The 14,700-nt window shown below is 34.0% G+C and overlaps 1 protein-coding gene across 1 annotated transcript in view; it reads right to left on the reverse strand.

The window, feature by feature from the left end:
• Positions 1-14,700, reverse strand: part of AP3B1 (adaptor related protein complex 3 subunit beta 1) — a 210,205-nt gene that overhangs the window by 22,267 nt on the left and 173,238 nt on the right. The window contains exons 23-24 of the mRNA XM_037529629.2: positions 10,408-10,639; positions 6,088-6,172 (exon numbers count right to left, since the gene is read on the reverse strand). Coding sequence (XP_037385526.1) covers positions 6,088-6,172; positions 10,408-10,639 — 317 coding nt within the window. The remainder of the gene's footprint in view (positions 1-6,087; positions 6,173-10,407; positions 10,640-14,700) is intronic.

Consider the following 14,700-nt stretch of genomic DNA (forward strand, 5'->3'; position numbering starts at 1 on the left):
TTTTTTTCCCTTAGTCTTACCACTGCCCCGTTTTTATCATCTTTCTAATTAACTCACACGCACATATTTTATATGAAAATTCTCAATTTTTCTGTGCCATTTTTAGGTGGAGGTTTTATAGATATGTTGCATTTTGTCCTTACATGTTTACTATAAGTTGAGAAAGGATAGTGTGTATGGTCCCTTCCAACAATCTTAGCTTATTTAGCATGTTTTCTTCTATTCCCTACCCCCCTTTGCTAAATTGATCAGGTTTTACCATCTCTTTTCTTCTTACCACTAGTCATTTGGACGTTATAATTCATGACATTTCCATTATTTTAGTGGTTAAATATTTTAGCATATTTAAACTTTTTGCTATTAATCACTCTTCCTGCCAAAATAAGAATACTATCATTTTTCCTCACATTTGTCTATGCCAAGATTTTGCTTCCAGTTTATTTTTAAAATTTACTTTTTACATTGTCAAATGTTTTTACACATTGATAGATTTTATAGGTAGAATTCTTTAGCCATTACTTTTTAAATTCTTGTTTACCTGTCTTAGATTTTATTGTAGTAGAAAAGATTCTACTACAGTATATTTCTAAATAATCCTTTCAAGAATGGATCTGTGGGTGGAAAATGAAAGGAATCGTTGCTTGTCTTAAAAGTGTCCATTTGGTGGTACATATACACAATGGAATATTACTCAGCAATCAAAAAGATAAACTAATGCAATCCGCAGCAACATGGATGGAACTTGAAGGGATCATGCTCAGTGAAATAAGCCAGAAAGAAAAAGAAAAATACCAGGTGGTCTCACTCATAGCAGGAATTTAGAAAACCTATATAAGGGATCAGGAAAAAGACTAATTATAATAAAGTAAAAATCAAAATCAACAAGCAACTATAAACCAGAGACACCCTACAGGGGGAGAAGGGAGTAGGATCAAAATGAGGGATCAAAATCAAAATCATAATTTTAAAGGTCATGTCCTTCTGTCCAGCCACCAGAAATGATGGCAGTAATAATTAGAAATATGATTCTACTCACATTCTTGTTCATTTTTAGTTCCTGCCTTATATATTACAAAGCTTTTTATTCTTTCCTGGAAGATACCAGAATTAAAAAAATTATCAAAAATTATCCTTATCAAAAATTTCACTAGCATCTGGTCTTAGTCATTCACATTCATCTTGTTTGGCCTTTGATAGTCTTTTTAATCTAAAGGTTTGTGCATTTCTTTTGTTACAGAATATGTTCTTTTTAAATTTATTTAATTAGTCTTTAATTATTTCATACCTCCACCTCTTCCTAGATCTCTTATTAGATGAACTGATTCTTTTAACCTTTCATATTTTCTATCTGTCTTTTTGCTCTCTATTACAGTTGGTTTTAATGACTCCTTCTTTCAGAACAATAAATTGATTCAGCTGTGTTAGGCATCTACTAAATTTTTTTTGGCATTATGTTTTAAAGCACCAAGAATATACTTTAAATTTTCCAATTGCTCCTTTTTCAAAACAAGCAATATATTCTTACTTTACAGATGTATCATCTTGAATGAGATGTTAATCACAATCTTAAAAGATAACTACTGTTTCTGAAATTGTGAGTTTCCTTCATGGTCAGTGAGTTTCTGTAATCATCTTGAGCCTTTCCTTTAAAAACTGATGCTTAGGGCCTCCCCTGGTGGCGCAACAGTTGAGCGCTGGGCAGCGCTGGGTTGCGAAGCTGCCCGCAGCCTCTGCAGCGCCGGTTCGATCCCCAGCTGCTCCCCGGCCACTGGAGGAGGGTCCCACATGGCACGCAGACCTCTCCTGCCGCCCGCTGCTCCCCTCAACAGTGTACTTCGGTCCTTCTGCCTGCGCTGTTCCCCGCTCTGGCTCTGGTGAATTCTCTCACCCTCCCGCGCTTCTGACTGTACCCAGTGCTTGTATAAATAAATAAATAAATCTTAAAAAAAAAACAACAAAAAAAACTGATGCTTTTCCTCAACGTATGATCATCCAAAGTTGTCCATTTACATTTATAATGAAGGACTAGTCTTAACACACACAGCAAGTTCTGTTACCTACTAGCTATGAGATTTTAGACAAGTTTCTAAATTTTCCTGTGCCTCAGTTTATATACCTCTAAAAAGGGGATAATATAACTAACTACTACTTACCTACAGGATTGCCATGATAATAAATTAACACACACAAAACAAGGTGTATTTAGAATAGTGTGCAGCACACTTGACACATTTTAATGAATATTATCACTGAGTTTGCTTGATACATTTAGTGAGTATTATTTCTAAGAGTCTCTACTCCTTTGATGGGCTGACTGCTGTTTTCTTAAGTGGGAGAGACATGCCTGGTTATATGAACATGAAAGTGGGAGGTGGGGAGGCTGTGGCTTTACCTCTCCACCAACATCGGGTAAGACTAGCTTTTCTCTAGAAGTAGAGGGCTTGAGAGCTACTACTCTCCTGGACAGAACTGCCTTTCATCTCATTTCTCATCATCCTTGCTTCCTTCTCACAGAATCAAACCGTGTTGTTCTCTCAGTCCCTTATATCTGCACAAAAAGCCCTCTCCAGGCAAGTAGCGCACTTTATAGTACAATTCTCAGGCCTCCAATTAAATGTTTATATTACTTGCTGTTAGTGATTAAGGTTTGGGAACTAGGGTTTGGAAGCAGTTCTTTAGTTCCCCGATGACTCTTTTTTTTTTTTTTTGTGGGACCCTCACCGGTGGCCAGGGATCGAACTGGCGCTGCAGAGGTTGTGGGCAGGGCAGCCTTGCAATCCAGTGCTCAACCGCTGCGCCACCAGGGGAGGCCCAGTTCCCCGATGACTCTTATCCTAACTTTTCCCCAGCATGTTCACTTGTGCTTGATATTCTGCCAAGTTTGTTCTTACCATTGTAGTAGCTTTCACCTATTAGCGTTTTGCTCTGTGGATTTTATTATCTCTTATTGGTTATGTGTTCCCATTTGCTTTCTAACTGCTAATGGCAGTCTTTTTTATTAAGTGCCCATTCTCTTCTATATTTTAAAGATTTATTTTATTTATTTATGAATACAAGAGCTGGAGTGCAGCCCAGAGATGCAGGGGTGGGGGTGAGAGGATTCCCCAGAGACAGAGTAGGGAGCAGAACAGGTGGACTGACTGAAATATACTGCTGAGGGGAGCAGTGGGCTAAACAGGTGAGGGCTGCTGCACCATGTGGGTCAACTCCCTGGCTGGGGACTGAACTTGTTTTTTTTTTTTTTAAAAAGATATATTTATTTATTTATACAAGCACTGGGTAGAGTCAGAAGCGCGGGAGGGTGAGAAAATTCACCAGAGCCAGAGCAGGGAGCAGAGCAGGCAGAAGGACCGAAGTACACTGCTGAGGGGAGCAGCGGGCGGCAGGAGAGGTCTGTGCGCCATGCGGGACCCTCTTCCAGTGGCTGGGGAGCAGCCGGGGATCGAACCGGCGCTGCAGAGGCTGCGGGCAGCTTCTCAACCCAGTGCTCAACCGCTGCACCGCCGGGGGAGGCCCCGGGGACTGAACTCTTGCTGCAGTGGCTGCTGATAGCTTCATAGTGTGGAGACTTAACCCCCTGTGCCACCAGGGAGACCCCCCCCCCATTTATTCTCTTTTAAATAAAGTATTTTCTGTCTATGTAATGACTTTTGGGTAAAAAGAGGGGTGGATGCTAGTGCTCAGTCTTCTACCTGACCCACACTATATTATTTTTCTTAAGTAAATATGTTAATATTTGCTGATCACAAGGATGGAACCTGTTTATGTACCCTGCATCTACTTTTAGAGAGGTATTTATAAATATTATACACATTTTCAATCTTAATAAATGTAATCAAGGACATAATTTAATGACCATTTAAATGCAAAGCTAGAGATATTGTTATTAAATATCCATATAACTATGTAGCTATAAATTTTAGTTTCATTCATCTATATAGGGTATCAATAACTATGATATAGAGTTAATTTAGAGGCTTGTGTCCCTTTTCTTTTAATAAGAGCATACCCGAAAAGTTAGTATCCATGTTCTCGGCATTTCTGAAGGCTTCTTATCAAAGATGCTCTTATTACCCATAATTTTATGTATTGATTTGTATAATGTATTTTGAGGAAAAAGATCCATTATCAGCTATTCTTGTTTTATTTTTTCTTTTTATTGAACTACCAAGGCGAATATAGCACATCACTAAGCAAAAAGTGCTATTTACTATGCAAAAGGCACAGTTAGTGATTGGCATCTAAGACCAATTGATCTACCCATTACCACTATCTCCCTACCCCCACTAGCACTACTATGAAGCTATTGATTTAAACACTGTCGATCGGTTTCCATTTTCTGATTTTGGGCAGGCCAATTAAGAAAGTGAGTAATTGTGATTACACTGCTTCAGGATCAATTACATTTGATGCAAGACAAACTGTTCTTTTTGGATCACACAAAAAAATAATTTTTGATCTAGCGTGCTTATGTGCTTAATAAAATCTAAAAACTAAATAACTAATTTTATTACCTCACAATAGAAAAAATATACTAATGCAAATGCTTAAAATAGCTAAGGTTATTTTCTATGTAAAATAAATTTATCATTTTACTAAAATTAGCTTTAGAGAAACTGAGAAAAAATATATGTATATACTTTTCAATGTAGGATAAAAATCAAATACTACCTTAAACATTTATCTGATCTAAAGGGACTTATTGTGAAAAACAAAGTGTTAATCCTGTTCTATGAACTAGAGAGACTCTTTGTAATGAAAATGCATTTGAAAAAATCCCACAGATCCACCTCATTACTAGAAGTAGAAAAGATTCTTTATATAAATTGATAAGAAAAAGAAATTTTTTAGTTCTTAATTTTGCCCTCACTTGGTGCAAAAGCTTTGTCATTGGGTTCACATTGTCGAAATCATTAAAATGAATACACCTCTGGTGTTGGAGGCAAATCTATTTAGAGTGATGTTACTCATAGTCTTGTGCTCAGTAATATTGATCTGTGTTGTTTGTCTAATAGAAAAATAATAAACAATTACTAGGCAATGTTGGGAAAAGTCATCAGTTTTTATATATCACTAATATCGCAGACCTCCCAAAACATAAAGGTGATGATCTGCATAAAATCAATGTGTTATGCTACATTGCTTATATTCATCATTGAAGGTTCTTGGCAATAAATGGTACAACATTAGGCTGGAGTTACTGGAAAATGAAAAGGTATATTAAAAAAAAAGGTTCACTGTATTTAACCTATAAACTTATTTAAAATGTCTATTTCCTAAACTAGAAGATTTTTATAATAAAAGGTTTTGATCTAAGCTGGCTATAATTTGGATAAATAAAGTATGCCAACTCTTAGAATGAAAACAAAGCAACTTCAAATCAAAGTAACAAATCATATCCTATATCAAAAAAATTTTATTATTCAAAGAGCTCAAGGATAATTCTTAAAGATGCATGAATATAGTTTTATACTAATTTGCTCATGTTTTCTGGATTTCATCAGAAAGGTAGAAAACATTATATAAAAGCAATAACAATGTCAAAACCCAGCCTCAGAAAAGCTCTTTTGGCCAGTGTTCAACTATAAAACCTTTTTATCAAGAGCAGTTTATAAATTAAAGTGAAAAAGGGAAAAATATATGGGTTTTAGGTGCTGAGAGAATCAATAATTCTCTATTTAAGAAGCTCAAGGTAACATAGCAGGTATTTCAAAAGATAACTTCTCTGGGTATTTCAATAATATTATTAAAGTTTTAAATTTCTCGTGGATTTTCATCATGAATTTTCTCATGATTTTTTTCAAAACCACAGTTAAATTAAAAATTTATTTAGCAGTAGTTTTTTTTATCCAACAAACTGTGAATTTAATCACATATGGTAGCCTGTAATGACTATCTGTATAACAAATGCTAAAAATACAGATATCTTACACAATTTGTAAAATTTTTCCATGGTGATATAAATGTTGCCAAAGAAAAGCATGTTTGTTTAAATGTTTTTGTCTCTCAAAGAAAAAAGCTACTGAAAGTCTAGTTTTGATATTACTTTACAGGTAATATAAAATATAGGAGAACAATTGAACTTACCACAACTGGAAACTGGCAGTCTGAGTGGAATCACAAAAGTCAATACCCATTGAAACAGTAATGGATCCCTCAGGCTCAAGAGATTCTAGGAAATAAGATAATTTAGACATGGAAACATGGAGGATGTGAAAAAGAAGCAAACTAAACACTGAAAACTTATGTAATGTCTGTAGTTTGGTTAAAAGAGTCAAATTTAACACTGGCTCATAAGAACAATTTCAAACTAAGAATATTTAAGCAGATTATAAAGTAATTTCACTATTCTACTGGAAAGCTTTCTTTTTTATAACTTTACTCTGCCCATATTCCAATATCTACTTGTTTCAGAAACAGATATCATCCTGAGAAATATCAAGAATTACAATATTATTTTCACAGGCACTGGAGTTGAGAAGGAAATAAATATGTTTATGTGGAACAAGTGAATTGGCCTCTGGGTAATTTTAGGAGACTATGTATTTAAAACCATGGACTATTTATATATAAAGGTAAATTTTAAACAACATTCTGAATTTTCACTGATTAAAAAAAATCCAAAATTTAAAATTAAAATTAAAGGATAGCTGGAAGAAATGAACTTCTACTCATACTCATAAATTAAGTAGGACAACTGGGATTACAGGAGACAAAACAATAAGCCTAATTGCAGTATTCTGAGAATTACTGAAAGGAAATTTAGTATCAGATTAGATTATCTTGAAAAAACAAAAAGTGATAATTAATATTTTATAGATTTGTAATTTCTGAAACATCATCTACCAACTAACCAAATGTGGAAAACACCTACCAAAGTACAAAACTGGTGTTTTTCAGTTGAAAATGATAAAACTTAAGACAAACATAAACATTTTCTTCTTATTATTATTCCTGTACATTAGAATAATGAAGAAATCTTAACTATATATTTTATAGTATAAATATGTATTATGTATATTATTTACTTAAATGCAAACCATCCACTTGATTTCTACTTTGCTTGAGGTCTTCAATATAAGCATACTGCAACTGTACCACACAGTATCTTTATATTAAGCTTTATCTATTCTGTGTATATTTTGCTAGATGTGATTACATTTCAGCAAGCACACTATAATCCAATAGATTGTGACTATACTATGACTTGCCATTTAATGGTAACCATGGCTGAAGAAAAGCTCAATAAATTTAAAACATTTACCAGGATACTATTCAAGGGCCAGAAATCTTGATGCTTAAATCTTGGGCAAATTGGCATTATTTTAGAGTAAATAACTGTAACGGTAATTTTCTTGCATTTCTCCTAAAGTTATACTTTATCAGTTCACACCTCTGGCAGGCATTCGTGATTTAGATCTCTCTATATGATGTATCCTTGTATTTCATTTGACAGAGTGACAGTCTCAAGATGCCTTGTTGATAAGTACTCTTTGACATAGTTTGATACTCTCTTCATTCTTAAGATAATTAACTGTGAGCTTAGTGCCATGCTAATTCTAGAGAACAGTGTATGATCAATGGCATGTTTAATGATATGACTATCAAGAACAAAGTGATCAGCATAAAATTATTCATATAGTGAATTTATATAATGTTTGACGCTCACTAAACTGGGAAAATTTACTCTGGTGTCTGTTTAATCAGGTGTCTGTTTCTGAATACTAAATTTGGTGACTGCATTTAGATACTGCTCTTGACATAGAGAAAACAAACAAAAAGGCTCCAGAAAAAGACAAAACTGGCAAACTGACCATAGATCTGAAGGATACAGCATGGGAGGAGGAGAGAGAGGGGTATTAACAGGGAAGGGAAGAGCACAAGGGACTATGGTGATGGGTCACAGGTGATTCGGTGGTGGGAAAACTGCGGGACTACACCTGAGGGGAGAAATCAAATACTGTACAAAAATGATACAAGGAAAAAAAAGAACATACTTGAGAATATACTGAAGCTATATGCTTTATGTAAGTATATTAAAAAAAAAAGATATTGTTCCTGGATCACTGCTATATATAAGGTGGTTACATTGAAATGCTGCAAAACACTGGCTCTATAATACCACATCACAAATAATGAAAATGAAATCACACAGGATGTCATCTACTTTGATGTGACAGTTATACAGTAATTAGCAGAAATCTTAGCTAAACTCAAATTTTCCATTGTTAACATAAAGTCGTTGGATATATTAATAGTTCAGAGCCTAAGGGTACATGTATGTGTGTTATGTTCCTGGTCTCTGGAGAAAATAATGGGTCTTTATTCCTAATATTTTTAGAAGAAATTCTGATTCCTGCTAAAGGCAGAGGAAAAACACACTGTGCATTATACAAAAAGAAAACAGACTGGTGACCAAAAAGCAGCTGGACTCCTTAACATACACATAAACTCTTTTAAAGTTAACCAAACATCTTACTTTCCTTATTTCACAATATGGTTTTGGAAGGCTAATTAAAATGCGTTACACTCTGTAACTCTACTATCATCTATTGGAAAAAGAAACTAGGTAATGTTACATACAAATATATTGCATGGCAAAAACTTTATATTGAGGGTATTCAATAAATGCCAACAAAACAAACGCAACATTAGTTATAAAATCTGCCTAAGAGCAGAAGACTATTGCTGGCACTGAGGCAATCGTATACATTCATTATTTTATTTCTGTATTAAGGCCCCACGATGAGATTTATTGTATTTATTTCTTCTATTCTACATAGGCCAACAAAAGGTCAACTCATCAACTCATTATGACAGCTCAAAGAAATGTTAATACTGTTCTACTGTTTTAACCTTTGGATAACATTTTCAACCTTCAGACAATTCATATATCAACTGCTTGACACTTCTTAAACTAAACTAATTTTTTAACAAGTAAAAAAGGTTGGATTTCAGATCCGAGCAATAAAAAAACAGAAATTTGGATATTTTACAATTCCTTAGCAGTACATTAACTTCACAAAATAAAATCCAGAAAACTTTATTCTTTATTCATTCTTAAATGGTCTTAGTTTCCAAATTATTTTTTTAAAGGGTATTAAATGGGTTCTAAAATCAATTTACTTTAACTCTACTTTCCTTTGGTTGCTTGTAAAAGTCTACCACATTTAATCTATTAGCAATTGCTTTATTCCTTTGTGCAAAAATAACACAAAGAATGACTTACTGGAAATATTGAGTAAAGAAGGCACAGTTACTAAATTTGAGTTCATCCTGATCAAAAATCTTTGTTCACCTAAAAAGGAACTATCTGGAACCTTGTCATGTCACATTTCAGGGATTCAATAACAGAACCTTACATTGTTTTTAGCTCGGATTTTACCTGGAGTTTTTCCCAGCTAACCCTTAGGCCTATCTCCATTTACACAAAATAGAAAGAATAGAGATAGACATTCTAAATATACTATTTTAAACTCAAGACAACTGTTACACTTAGTTTTTTTAAATGTGATTTTTGGTAGCATATTTTATCCAATGGAAGGGTCATCAAATGAAAGAGTGATGCTCAGTTGGGGAGACCATCTGATATAGCGAGCACTGATGTCAACTGGGAAGAACATGCTGCAGGGGGGTTGGGGGGTGGGGCTGCCTGCTCAGCATCAGGCTGGGTGTTGTATGTGGAAATAAAGGCTCATATTGCTGATATTGCTTTATTCCAAGAAAATGAGATCTGTGGGTTTGTTTTTGAACATAAAAACAGTGTGGTTTTTAAATAGTGGTGGCAGATTAAATAGCATATTTTTTCTTTTTTAAAAATTGTATTTTTTAAAATTGTCACACTGGTTTAACACACTGTATATGATTTAGGGGAATAAGTCGACATCTCTTCTGTCACCATAACATGCTCACCACCAATGCACTAACAATCCTCCACCGAAAGCATGATATATAAATACCAGTGATGTACTATGGGTGATTCTAAATTATGTATCTGAAAGGAAGACAAGTAGCATAGTATATATCCTCCCAGTCACCGTTCCCTTCATTTTTCAATTTATGGAATGTGAAAGGAAGCAGGGTGGAGAGGCACTATACTTGAAAAGCAAGTAAAATAATGCAGGGAATGAAGCTGACCACAAGGTAGGGGAGACAGGTAAATGAGAGGCAATTTTGATTCTTCAGAACCACCATTTCCTCAGTACTGATATTCCCATTGCAAGCACCAGATTCACAAAGGGCAAAGAAATGTATTTACCTTTTCTGATAAATTCAGTTTAAAAAGGGAAAACAAATACAAACTGAATATGCTTGTAGTCAATAAAAATAATATGCATTCTACTTTACTTTTTGAATGAACACATTTAATTATCAAATATAGTTCAAGTTACAAATGAGAATATTTACCTATTGGATCAAAAACATGCATGTGCATGCCTATGGGAAGTTTTTTTTCCCCGATGTAGATATTTTCTATCTTTCGATCAGTAGTATTATTCAGAGTTATTTGTACAGAGACCATCTTATCGCCAAAAATACAAGGTTGTCTTGGAAAGAAATAATGAGCAGCTAGTCCTTTTCCACTCATTCGATGAAGCAACACATGGGTTTTCATTGGTACAAAGACAGGAGTACTGACCTGTTGTACATTGGGGAAAAAAAAAGATGAATTAGTGAATAAAGTTATTGTCTTAGAAAATACACAAAAATTTATGACATTAATTTCTGTTTTCCCTAAAGATTTATATAAACCACAATAACAAACATCACACAGAAAGATATTAAGTCAGAAATCATATAAAATGTAAAGTAAATGGCCTTTAAAATAGCATTAAAATTGTATGTATTCTGGTCATGTATTACAATATCTTGACAATATATGCCTAATAAGACAATATGTGAGTTATATATTCTTTTTAAAGAGTTTATAAATTTTTTGGTTGTTCTATTCCCTAGGTGTAGCCTCTGTATTTGGACATCTTATAAATTTTCTTGTTTGTTTTCGTTTGTCAGCTGATCTTCTTAGACTTCTGAACTATAAGATAGTATCATCTGCCAAGAATGAGCATTTTGTACCTTTATTTCCAATTTTGATTCCCTGAACATTTTTCACCTTGAATATCTTTGACTGTAAACTGATGGCTATGTTCTCTTTAAGGTGGCTTCATCCTTTGCTTAATGATTAAAAAGATCTTCCCTATTTTGAAATGCAGTAACTATTTCCTCATATTTTCTTCTATGCCTTTCCTGGCTTCAGTTTTTTAATTCATGTGGAACAGATTTAGATATACTGAGTCTACATTTAATCATTTCCTCCAAACACTTAAACGATTGTACATGATTTAAAGATTTGCGTTTCCTCAGTGATCTATAAATGCAAATATTCTAATTATTTAAGTACTTGGGACATTTTTGGGTCTTAAGCTGCTAAACTAGCACAACATTGTTTTGTTTCTCATAGTCCTACAATGTGATTCAGTCATTTGGCAAAACAAAGTTACCCTTACCCTTCTCCTCCCCAACATTTTTTTTACTAAGCATCTATTTATCCTTTCACTGAATTTCTTTTAGTAAAAATTTCCTGTCAATACTGAGTAGAATCAGAGCAAGTACATTAAATGAAGAAATACAGCCTATACCAAAATCATATGGTGGCTATCTTTTCATTCAATGTGAAAGTATTACATGTGGCTTGACCTAACATGGACAGGTTTAAAAAAAAATCAATTTGAAAATTAAATAGGTTTAATGAAGATTTTTTTCCCTACTAAGTGTGCTCTCCCAAACTAGATTATCTATTATCATTGTAAGAGTACATACTAACCTACTAAGCATGTTTACTATGCCACTAGCACTTTATGAAATGAAAAGTAAAATTATTAATTTAAAATTCAACAAAACTCCAAGTTAAATATTATATTTACAAAATTATAAACAGTACCTTCTATACATAATTAAAATATAGCATTCCTTTTCCAAAAAGCTTAACTTATGAGGGAGAGAATTTTAAAACAATCATCTTAAAAATGTATGAGTTAATTTGTAAAAAATAATAATTGGCTAAATAAAAAATTTCAGCTATATAATGGGACATCTGCATTCTACTTTACCCTTCTAATAATAGCAGTCTAGCATTTTAAGTTTCTAGGCACTTTCACTTTTAAGGTTCTTTTTCTTATTGACAATTTATTTTCAAACTCTTCTGTTTCAATGATCACACTAAGTTTATATCCTTTATAAATTCTGGGGGTTAGTTAGTGTAACACAAGAGAGCAATCTTGAGCAGTGAACATTCACTCAGAGTACAATGGCCATCAAAAAATAAACAATAAGCATGTGTGTTTGTTAATACAAATACAAATATGTAAATTTACATACACACACGTATATATGCTTTTAGATTTATACTCAACAAAAATCTTTTTTCTCAAAAATTTCTAATGTTCTAAGGATATGACAATAATCTGAAACACAAGCCCTTAGCAGAATGATTTTATTTCTCCATATTCCCTTAATTAGATGTTAAAAAATATTGAAGACAGTAACCAAGTCTTACTTTTCATTGTTTCAAAAACAGTTTTTGTTAATAAATGTTGATGTAGCCAGTTTTACCTCTGAAAACTCATAAAAGTTTGGACTGTATATAATTTGGGGAAGTACAGTTGCAAGCTGAGAGAGGCAAGTATAGAGTTATACGAGAAAAGCAGAACAGAAACAGGGGTTTGGTTTACAAGCAGTTGGGAATTAGCACTCTAAATATACATGAGGGAAGGTATGCCTTTAGTCATTTAAGTGCTATCAACATGTCCTGGTTGGTTTATTGATTTTTCTCAATCTAATCCTGAGAGACATAGACCAAACATTTGTTTTCTTCTATCTTGTCTAAAAATCCTGCACCTTTATTATAATAGTTAAAAAGATGGTAAGGGATGTGCAAAGGAAGAAAAACAGCATAATTTTTTCCATTCATTCTTTCCACTCAAGCAAGTGGAAGAAGCACTCCCTAATGAATTCAACATTTAAAACAAACCCTGGCAATTCTCAAAGATTATCCCTTCTAATACAGGGGTTTGTGTTCTCTTCCATAATAAACAGTATGACAAATGGCTTCCTGGTAATATATATTTGTTAAAACTAAAAAGGGGCTACCTGAAAATGCTATTTTTGTAAAAAATAAATCCTGTTTTCTAAGCTCATACAAATTGTATTAAGCCAACATCTCCAATATCTAGAACTACATAGGTGATATTTTGTTCAATCAAAGCACTAGGTTCCATAAATCCTTAAAGCTGTCCACATGTAATTAACTTATTCTGACAGGAAGGCAAGACTTTACTTCAATATTCAGTACAGTAGATAGATATATCCACAAAAATACATATACTATAGTTTTATAAAATGTGAAGAAAGGTAAAAGGTAAATTAAGTTCAGAATGACCTGGATTTGGGCTATAAAAATGAGGATTTAAGGGAAAAAAATAGGTATTTCACAACTTTGAACAAAACAGATCATCTCAGGCAAGGGTCAGCAAACTGTAGCCAATAGGCCAAACATGGTCTGTTGCCTGTTTTATTGATTTTATTCATTCCTTTACATATTGTAGGCAGTTGCCATTTTGCTCTACAATGTAAAGCGGAGAAGCTGCAATGCCTAACATATTTACTATCTGCATGCTTTACAGAAAGTTTGCTGACCCCCATTATTTCCTTCTTCCCTGCCCTACTATATTGTTGCGGAACAATTCTCCACAGATCTCTCATGTTTTCAGAGCAAAAGCATAAACAACTTTACTTCTGAAATCTTTTCAAGGATGTTTGTACAGCAAACAGCCTTTGGAAACAGGTAAATGCCTCCAGGTAAAGGTTGGACAGGTTTGCTAACAGTCCCTATGAGATCGGCATCTTCTATACAGGTTTCTTTGCTGTAAAGCAAAGTACTGCATGGGCAGGCATCACCTGACTGTAAACGTATCACCCCCCAGGAAATGAAGCTTCGAGAAGTGATGTATATGACATGACTGGCTACTGCTACTGCTGTGCGAAATAAACATTCCTTGTTTCTGAAAAAGGCATCTCCTGCCCTCTAACTTGTTAGCTTGAAGGGGGTTAATATCTCACAGTTCTTGATACCCTTTTGCTTTTGGAGGTGGGTAACTTAACAATTCCTAGACCCACTTATTCCTAACTAAATTAACCTTAGTAAAACTATCATATATAGTTGTGCAATGGCCAATGACAACATGAGCTAACCATCCAGTTTACATTCAAGGGTGCCCTTCTAGAATCTTACACTATGGCAACATATGGGCTTCATTAATGAGAATACCAATTTAAATAGTAGAAACATTTTTCTTTTGACTTTCCTTTATGAAAGTGAAATTGATAACCTGGTTAATTTTCTCTATGGATTTCTGAGGTATCACGAGGTGTTCTATCAATAAAATTACATCATGTCACCTCTCTGCTCAAAACCCTCCAAATGCAATGAGTAAAAATCAAAAATTCTTATAAAAGTCCTGAAGGTCCCATATAGGCTAGCTCTATGCTATGTTTCTTTGGCGTCACTTCCTATTATTCTGGAACCCATGACTCATTCCACTCAAGCCTCCCCTGACTTCCTTGCTTTTCCTTGCATACCAGTTACACTTCTACCTTATGTTCTAGGCATTAGTTCTCTCTATCTGGAATGCACATTGTCCA

This window comes from Talpa occidentalis, unplaced genomic scaffold (genome assembly GCF_014898055.3).
Source record: "Talpa occidentalis isolate TD23 unplaced genomic scaffold, MPIMG_talOcc4v2.1 talOcc4.6, whole genome shotgun sequence".
Taxonomy (NCBI): domain Eukaryota; kingdom Metazoa; phylum Chordata; class Mammalia; order Eulipotyphla; family Talpidae; genus Talpa; species Talpa occidentalis.